Source organism: Homalodisca vitripennis, unplaced genomic scaffold, assembly GCF_021130785.1.
Source record: "Homalodisca vitripennis isolate AUS2020 unplaced genomic scaffold, UT_GWSS_2.1 ScUCBcl_4742;HRSCAF=11105, whole genome shotgun sequence".
Taxonomy (NCBI): Eukaryota; Metazoa; Arthropoda; class Insecta; order Hemiptera; family Cicadellidae; genus Homalodisca; species Homalodisca vitripennis.
The window spans coordinates 22069-32603 of record NW_025780865.1 but is presented as its reverse complement, the minus strand read 5'-3'; the positions used below and the strand labels follow the sequence as shown (position 1 = coordinate 32603).

The 10535-nt window shown below is 31.6% G+C and overlaps 1 protein-coding gene across 1 annotated transcript; it reads left to right on the top strand.

Annotated features, from left to right (window-relative positions):
- The first annotated feature begins 4340 nt into the window (after positions 1–4340).
- On the top strand, positions 4341–7727 carry LOC124373061 (nucleoporin NUP42-like). Its single transcript, XM_046831462.1, has 3 exons — positions 4341–4404; positions 5702–5785; positions 7291–7727. Exons 1-3 carry the CDS (start codon positions 4369–4371, stop codon positions 7666–7668), a joined length of 498 nt encoding a protein of 165 aa, XP_046687418.1. The 5' UTR covers positions 4341–4368; the 3' UTR covers positions 7669–7727.
- The last annotated feature ends 2808 nt before the right edge of the window (positions 7728–10535 follow it).

Below are 10535 nucleotides of genomic sequence, written 5' to 3'. Positions count from 1 at the left end.
GTATGTACTGTACATACTTGTTGTTTGCAGGATTTCCAATATGGTGGTGTGTAAATATTTTATGGAAGGCTATTGCAAGTATGGATCAAGATGTAAATTTGAACATTTAGGTCCTTATGACAGAAGATATGATAATCAAGGCAATACTGACTATTCTACTGGAGATAGACAAACAGGTAATTTAAAATGTAATATTGTTAAGGACAGAAAATCTAATACTCAAGGCAGAAATTTGTTTATTGTCCCTTCCTGTAGATAACCAAAGTGGGATTGGAGTGAGTTGAGGTAAAGGTTAGGCTAGGTGAGGGACTCCTCTTGTTATTCTTTGACGTTACTGTACTCATATGCTATAGAAAAAAAATAAAAGAGAACATTTGTAGAGAAAATCTATCTCAATTCTTGGCTGGTAAAATAGTGAGATAGGAGCGAGGAATACTGTGCAACTACAAACAAGTGAAGCCTATCTGAGCCTGCCAGTACTTTATCCATATCTCAATTCAGTGTGCTTCCAACCTGAATGTGATTGTTACGGAATCACTCTTTCCTCATCTAAAACTTGCTCAAAGTGTGCAGTGCTTTTAAGTTATTCATATTCATAGCAATCAAGACACAGTTGTAAATTAAATTAAATATCACATTGGAGATGGGTGGGTGAAGAGCAAGCTGGGAGAGAGATTTTTTTCAAAAATCAAAACGTTTTTTGAGGCTGAGCATGGGGCAATTTTTTTGTGTGGTCCACATGCGGACCTGTCATGCCTGTCTGCACCTATTAGTTGTTTGAATTGATAAATGTAGTGTTTGAGCCTAATGAAAGAAGCAAAGTAGGCCATCTCCGAGACTCCCTCTTATGACAAAAGCCTTTTGATGAGCCAGCATTATGAAAGTATTATTCAGGGGGTTCAGATCACCCCACAAATTGCTGCTTGCCCAAATTTGTCATGTAAGTTCAATCTAAAATATTTACTAATTTTATTACTAAACTTATGGATGAAAGCTGTATCTTCTAAATCAATCTATTGTGCTGGGACATGTTAACTAATAAAATGTGAGATAAAACTATTTGTGCAAAATATTAATACAATCTTTTTTTAGTAAACTATTCTGCTGTTTAGGATTCAAGCAAACATTGAAATTTAGTAAATTATAAATATGAAAGCAATAAATAGTCACATGTAAACTATTTTCTGTATTGTATTTATAAACAAAAAATATAAAATTCTTTACATCTATTTAGTTTTTTGTTTGCTTTGACCCTCCAGCTTAGAAACAAGGTAGGAGTACAATACACAGTGTAATATTGCACAGTGGCTGGTTGCACAAAATTTCAAGTTTATACCTAATTTTATTTGGGTAGTTAGGCTACTTGTGTTACTATGTCATATGATAGTACTGGATTTTTATAGTTAGGCTGCATGTGATACTATGTCATATGATTGTAAACTACTGAATTTGTTATTTGGATTTGTAAACAAAGTTATTTATTTTGCAATTTTCTCACTGCCATCATGGTTACCCGTAAGACCAATTTAAAAATGTTTTCTAACCCTCAGTCAAATCTTATGGAGTGACATACACCATTATTGAACTTGATATTGCCTTTATAGAAATGAAGCACCATGTAGATTTTCAAATCTGTCTATTAATTTTCAAGACATAGTGTACCGTATATTAAAAAATCATCTGGAATTTGTAAAGATTTTGTATCTTATTTTATCAATCTTAGAATTTAACCCTAGAACTGGCATGGAATGCAATTGAGCAATCCAATTGACTATAAGATGAACAGCAGGAACTTCCACCAGGAACCTCCAGAGAATGCAGTTGGTGGCAACCAACAGAATGGGTAGGCCTGTGTGGCTAGTGTTAATTTAAGACACTTAATTAATTTTGGGTGTAATGGTTAAAGAATTTGAAGTACGCTGCAATTAGGCGGCTTGCGGTTACAGCGGTGAACAAGTTTGGCAACGTCACTCAGTTCCACTTGGCTGCTCCAACGTTACGGGTCAAATAGGCTCCTCCCTCAACAGTACTCTCTGATGGTTTCTTGTAGAAATGAGCTACCTGCACATTCAGGACATTAAGTCAGGATGGCTGTGTGGTCTAAGGCGCTACTCTCAGACCCGGAAGTTAGCCTTGGAGACACGGTTCTTGCACCTGATGTTTGGGTCTGGAGTACACTTATGAGAGCTTACTGGTAATACCAGTGGGATGGACCATCTTAAATTAATGGTGATTATCTTGGCTGGAAGTTGTCAGGATCAGTGATTTTCTTATTGTACCAAAACCAGACCCATGCATTTATTATTGAATCATGACCATAATAATAGCTTTTAAGAGTTAAAAACCTATTTATACTACAATAACACCCAAATTGTAATATGCAAAAGTCTGTACTCACAGCGGGAAAAATGTGTTGGTAAATTATGACTTTGTCAGTTCCAGGGTTAATTATCGTTCTTCTTGTTATAATTTGTTTTTTTAGTGTTGTTTTTGTTACTATTTATTGGTAATATTGTCCTTGTACTGTATTTTATAAGTTGCTATTGTCATTTTAATAGCCTTTTACTATTGCGTGATTATCTCAATATTTTTTCTCAAATCTCATTTTTGTAATTTTTGAATTAGTGAGGATTATCTAAGTAAAATGGTGTTTACCGTAAATAAATGAAATCTGTTGTGATGAGCCATGTAGTATTGTCCATCCATTGTTATATTTTGGTAAAATTAAGTAACAGACATGTGAATAAATAACATTCTTAATTTAATTTTTGTAAATAATTCAAACTCCCTCATTTAAACAAAGTATCTTTATAGCTAAAGTTTTTAGCGCTTTCATTATGGAATTAAACTTATACAGATCGTGTAATGACATAATTTTAAATTACATAGTGTAATTTAATTATGTAATAACGGCAGTTATGTACATCAACATTCTTTGTCGTAATTATTGTTACAATGTTTCAGGAATATCAATTTTGAAAGGTGGCAATACTTCGTTTGGTAATAAAGAGTTTGAGAATAGCTTCATTACACAGAGTAACCAGCAAATCAGTTTTACTCAGTCGGTACAAGTTACAAGTCCTGGCTTAAAATACAACATACAAGAAATAATGTAAGTGCAAACAAACTTTTGTCTAAAAACAGTTGACAAAGTTGAAGTTGTTTCTCAAAAGAACTTATGTACCAAATAATTTTTTTTTAAATTAGTCTAAACTAGTGCTTGATCAATTTGCCCGAGACAATTTTAAATAAAAATGTAGTGATATTGATAAACAGTTTTTGTCAATGTTTTCAAAGGTTAAATCAGTTTTAGGACAATTTTGTTGCTTCTTGACAATTAACGATGTTTTTATTCAGTTGGAGAGATTTTTATTTGAACATTTTTCAATAACTAAGGTAGTTGTTATAGTTTGATACAAATAATCCATATTTAATATTGAATCATAAATGTTACACATTCTTGTATTGTTTGTAAATAATAGTCAAACATGTTACAATTCATTTATAAAATATTGTCTCCCACGGTTTAATATTTTAAATACAAAAGTACAATTTACAGTAGTGTTTGTTCAAAATCTTGGAATTTTAATTATGTTAATTTATAAACAAAATTAAATTTTGTAGTCCAACATAATTTTTTCTATATTATGTTGTTACAAATATTGAGTTTTATTGTTATTTCTGTTCAATTATGGTGAACATTTCAACGTACTTCAACATTGTGGAAGCTTACTACTTATGTCGTAAATTTCAAGGTCACCACTCACTAAGCATCATCAAAATATTCCTTGGAAACTCTCCAGATTCACCTCAATATGGCCAGTATCTGTCTGATTCACTATTAACATACCCACTATCAAGAAGTTTTGTCAGTTGTTTGTTGTTGTGTTTTGTGTTGTTGTTGTTATATAATGTTGTGTGATGTACCATATTACTCATGTCTCTTGTTTACTTGATTCAGCTGTCAATGAGCCGATCATATATTCATTTTCTCTTTCCCAATTGTCTATTCGCTAAAGTAAAATTGTTTCATTCTTAATATTTAACAGAACGCAATAAACCAGTTGATTGCATGCAACTCATCTGGTAAAACAGCTAACTACTAATGGCGTGATGGCCTTGTCAATATATTTTCGCATACATAGTGCTATCTGCAATTTAGTTGGTTAATCATGAATTGATTCTTTCAAATGTTTTTTTTCTGGTTTGATGTAAGTTATAATTGACTCTTTCGCAGGCAAATTATTTTGAAAGATATTGCCCACCTGGAGAAGGGCAGTCAGTGGCAGTTGTCATCGTATTGCCCACTCAAGGACTTGACCAACATGCCCGGCCTGGAGGATCAGTCCCTGAAGAACTACGGTGGGAATGTTACAGAGCGTTACAAAATGGCACACTTCCTTTGTATGTAAGTTCTATTAATACGATCAATTCAATTCAATTCAATTCAAAACCTTATTTATTTCCAAATAAAGAAATTACAGTTCCATAATAGAGTAATATATACTATAGTAATTTTCAAGTATGATTAAAAACATAATAATATAATTAATGGTGGTCAATATAATTAATATTCTACTATTTTAATTTTAATTAAATGTTTTGTAGCCATTGTAGTCATGATACATATTAACGGTATAAGTGTTTTTTTTAGGAACTAATCATTCAATCTCTTTATTTGTTTTATGTACAACTTACATCAGAACATGTAAATAAATAATGATAATAGATCACAAAAAATTAAAACACATAAATATACTTATAAAACATTTGACCAACTATACTGATTGTCAAACTTTATCTGTTCATGCACAAATTCAGTTTCTTAATGTCTTAGTCTATTTTCTTCATCTGGTGTGTGACTAAATACTTGCAAATCATTTTAATTTACCAACAGTAATTCCTAAAAAATATTAACTATTTCATTAGATTTGTTTTATAAAAATCCTGTAAAACCAATCCTCATTACCATATTTTCATGAATGTTACGTCAGTACCATATTGTACTAATGTATATCTCAGAATTTACTTTATGATGGTTATTTATATAAAATAATTGTAAAAAACCAATCAAGTGATTAAGTTTCGTATGTTCAATACTTTGAGGAATGCTATACATAGTATTCATATATTAACTAAAGTGTACAGTTGTGTGTAACTAAATTGAATAAAACATATTATTGAGTCACAATGGAGCTGACTAAAAATGATAAAACTAATAATAAAAATGTAACAGATTCGTTGGAATAGTATACTTCATTTGTAAACAAAGTACAAATGAGTATTACCTTTTGTGGTACTTGGGTGTAAATTATGAATAAGGTGATAGGATCCGTGATTCATAAATTGAATCCTGTCCAGGAATTGAATCAGTCAACCATGGTCAGTTACAATCTTTTATGATCCTACTTTTCTCTACTATAAAATATTAGAAAAAAGTCTCAGCCAAATAGGGCAGGAGCGGCAATCTGGCATAGAAAAATCTACTGAACAACTTTATCTTTAAATGGGTGAGATGTAACTGAAATGGGAGATGGTAAAAGTCATTTAAAAAAAGAGCCAAACATGAATCTTGATCTGTTAATGATTGTTCAACAGATACGAACGTGCTGATTAAGAAGACTATACACTGCCTTAATAATAAATCGATCGCTAACATATGTTTACAAGATAGTTAAAAAGTTAAACTTTTTTGTTTCAGCAAGCATTTGTACAACAGTTGTATATGCAAGTAGCAAAAATGTACAATGATTTGAAGAAGAAGGAAACTGGATATACAATAATTGTGAGTACAGTGCATTTAGTACAAATACATTATACATTTTATAGAATGTAGAGCCCAAACTTTTTAACTTTATACAATATATGAAATATTGTATAGAGTTAAAAAGTTCAAAATTTTGAATATCTCAATCTCTTTCACTAAAAATTCTCTTTGTGTGTGTGTGAGTGTGTTTTAATTGTAGTTATTTAGGATTTTATTTTGTTTAATTTGAAATTATTATCTTTATTGGACAGAGGCGTATATAGGAAATGTTTCGGAGGGACCTAACACACTTGGTGGTTTAGAAGGTATAGAATACTCTCCAAAAACAACAGTTCGGGAATCTTTTCCCGGGAAATTATAGGAGGTCTTAGCTCATAAATGTTATCTAGCTTACTACAACAAACTACTATGTGCTATTTTCTTTAAATTTTCGAATAATAACTGTTTCAAATACATAAATATACTGCTGCCTTGGAAGTGTAATGAACAAATTATTAAATTTTCATATAGGTAAGAAATTCATACTTACCCTACAAGAACAAACCATGTTGTACAAATTCTATCAGTTAAATTATAAATAAAGTAAACGCAGTCACCTTTTCATGAAAATAAATTGTTTTAGTTGCGAAAAAGCAAGGTCTGTATCCTTAGTAAAATTTGAAACTATTTTTAAAAATGGTTAATAAAAAGCAATGTATTTTATTGTTCAGGTTCAAAGTTCAAAAACTCTTTATTCAGAAAGTTGACAAAAGCAGTATATACAATATTCCCAAGCACAAGCATGCGCATGCAGTATAGTGCACAATCATTTTAATATGCAGCAACGATTTATTTACTCAGCATGTAAACTAAGTTAATTTTTAGTTTACAATTTCATTACTGGCATGACAAAAAGACAATATGATAATATATAAAAACTTAATGTATTTTGTTTACATAAGTACAATTACATGTTCAATTCTCAATTCAATTAAATTTATTCTCAATACATCAAGTTACATACAATTCTTACAAAAATCTACAAAGGTCTAACAAAAATTACCTACAGTGAATATAAACTATGTAATTAATTTTTATTTTGATGTGGTTGATTTTCACTTATGAGCAGCCTCTAATTATTTATTAAATAACCAAATGTTTTTCAGTTATTAGTATCAACAATTAATTCTTTTCATAACTATAAATGAATATATAGTAAATTAATAACAAGAAACTATGTAACAAAAATTATAAACTTTAAAAATCAGCAACAATAAACGCAAAGTGCAACAAATGTGATCACAGCTTAAACCCTGATAGAGAACAAGTTTTAGAGAATTGTAGCAAATAGACCTATTTAGATTTATACATAAATTTTCTTATATTAAAATACTAAAAAGTTTCCAAAAAATATGTTTATATATTTTGTATAATCCTTTGGTAATTTCAAAATGAAATAATTTTACTTCATAAAATTTTAAAAAAATCGGTTTTTATCTAGTAGTTATGTAACAGCTGAAATTTAAAGTGTTAAATTGTTGCAGGAGAGGTGGTTACGTGAAGGTCAAGGCAGTTATGCTCCCACACAGAACAATTTACCTCCTTCGTTGGGACAAACCGGTTTTACCGATGCGCCACAGATGTTTCCTCCTGTCAATACACAAGCAGTGGTGAACAGTTCGTTCTCATTCGCTCTTCCTCAGCAAGAACCCGCCGGTGTCCAGACGTATCAACCAGGCACCTCAGTGTTTGGAGGGAACCAAGGACAGCAGCTGTGGTCTAACAGTACACCCGTAGACAGCTCTGCTTACACGCCACTAGAGGAAGTGTCCGAAAGAGAGCTAGAAGCATTTAAGGCAGAGAAGTTTGTCTTTGGTGCTATTCCAATAAGACCACCACCGAAGGACCTATGTAGAATATAATCTAAGTAAATGTAATGTAATTTTCGTTTGTATAATTATAGAGAGTGTTTATTCTTAAATGTTTCACATCTTCTTACCCACATCTTTCTCCTAGTGGGGTTTTGTCGTTTATCCCCTTCCTGACTAGGTCATTAATTGAATACTACTAGAGCAGAAAGTACTTGTATTTCTGATTGTTAATAAGCTATAGGTATACAATAATATTTTTAACATTTATTCAATCTTTATAAAATCTTGGTTGCTGCTTATGGACACTTTATTTAAAGAACAAAATACAATCCTCACTAGTCCAATGTAGTAAAATGGACACATTAATATGTAGAGTATTTACACACTAGTGTGGTACTCTCACTTTACAATCTGGGTGATTAATCGTACTAGCTGGTATATCAATTGTTTAACTCGTAACATCCCTGTGTAGTAATATGGACACAATAAAATTCTGAGTATTTACACCTAGTGTGATGCTCTCACTTTACAATCTGGGTGATTAATCGTACTAGCTGGTATATCAATTTTTTAAACTCGTAACATCTCTGTGTAGTAATATGGACACAATAAAATTCTGAGTATTTACACACTAGTGTGATGCTCTCACTTTACAATCTGGGTGATTAATCGTACTAGCTGGTATATCAATTTTTTAACTCGTAACATCTCTGTGTAGTAATATGGACACAATAAAATTCTGAGTATTTACACACTAGTGTGATGCTCTCACTTTACAATCTGGGTGATTAATGGTACTAGCTGGTATATCAATTGTTTAACTAGTAACATCCCTGTGTAGTAATATGGACACAATAAAATTCTGAGTATTTACACACTAGTGTGGTGCTCTCACTTTACAATCTGGGTGATTAATCGTACTAGCTGGTATATCAATTGTTTAACTCGTAACATCCCTGTGTAGTAATATGGACACAATAAAATGCTGGGTATTTACACACTAGTGTGGTGCTCTCACTTTAAACCTCCTCGGACTTCTAGTGTGGTGCTCTCACTTTAAACCTCCTCGGACTTCAGGGAATATAAAAAACTCAATTAGGCGTAGTAGTCCAGCCGTTTTCGAGATTATCACTTATCAACACAATTGGCAATTCATTTCTATTTATAAGATATAAAATAAAATATTGAAATTACACTTACGGATTTTAGTAGCATTTAATGTTGAGTGTAAATTGATTGTGAGTGATGAAAAAGAAAAATACCAAATTAACACATCTAAAAATACAGCTGTATTTTTAATTAGTTTTTGAGGAAAGATTTCCTAATTTGTTCGTATTTAGGGGGATTTTTTTTTATCTCGAAACGTAGTGTTACTGATTTTTTGTATCGCTGAATGATGGCAAATGTTCGGAAAAAAATCCTTTTTCCAGCCGTACATGTCAGTAATACTGAATTATTATAATAATTGTTTGCTAAAAATATAATTGAAAATTTGGGAGGGGGGTTTGGACCCCTTTGCTGGCTACGTCCTTGATGAGAAGTAAAGGGTTGATAGGATTTTTTGTTATTACCTAAGCTAAGAAATTTTCCTGGTATTTTTACATATCATAGTAAAATGTTCAATAAAAAAAAATATTAATTACATGAATATGTGTTAATAAAAGTTATGTCTATTGAGATTTTTCTAACTACCTTCTAGGATTTTCTCAAATCTTTTCATATTTCATTGGTTGTTTATTTAGGATGCATGTGCACAAACACCTACATGGATTGTACTACAGCCTACCGTATTTTTAAAAATTTTGTGCCCACAAAGACAAAATATGTTAAATTTATAAAATTTCATATTGATTTATTTTAAATCAATTACACTAAAGAAAATGTTTTTAAATTAAATTGTATGTCATAATTTATATTTATTACTATAGTTAAATATTGTTTCATTTTTATCTAAAAAAAACTTCATGAGGTTTATTTCTGAGTGATTAATGCTGACATTATTCAGAAAATGAAATTCCAAATAAATATTTCAGCAACAATCAGACAATTTTATTACTATAGTAATACACATTTAAAAGTTCATTCTAAATTCAAAAATTGAGGCTAAGAACACCACTACATTTTGTGTTCTCCTTTAAGCTGAAATTAGGAAAACCAGCCAAACTTTATTGTTTTACACATTGTATAGAAGGATGGTCAGCTACAGAAAGACAGTATAGACGAGCAGAACAGTTTTTCCCCACCTGTTGGCTTAGAAGATTTGCCACCTCTAGTTCCTAGTGAGCAGAAGCGATATTATGGTACCTTGATTGAAGAACGAGTATAATGATGGTATAATAATGCCGGTTGGAAATAATGCAAAATAAATGGTCACCATACATCATAATTTTAACAGCAAGGTAAGAAATACATCCAAAATCTTGATAATTATGTCTGGACACCTTGAAAACCCAGCCGAGGTTCAGTACGTGTCAATAGACAATAGACAATATCCTTTATTACAATTTCTTCAAGAAATGTTACAGCGTCAAATTTAAGTCACATTGCCCCACACATTGTATGGAAGGATGGTCAGCTACAGAGACGGTATAGACGAGAGGATCAGTTTTTCCCCACCTGTGGGCTTAGAAGATTTGCCACCTCTAGTTCCTAGTGAGCAGAAGCGATATTATGGTACCTTGATTGAAGAATGAGTATAATGATGCCGGCTAGAAATAATGCAAAATCAATGGTCACCATACATCATAATTTTAACAGCAAGGTAAGAAAATACATCCAAAATCTTGATAATTATGTCTGGACACCTTGAAAACCCAGCCGAGGTTCAGTATGTGTCACACATTGTATGGAAGGATGGTCAGCTACAGAGACGGTATAGACGAGAAGAACAGTTTTTCCCCACCTGTGGGCTTAGAAGA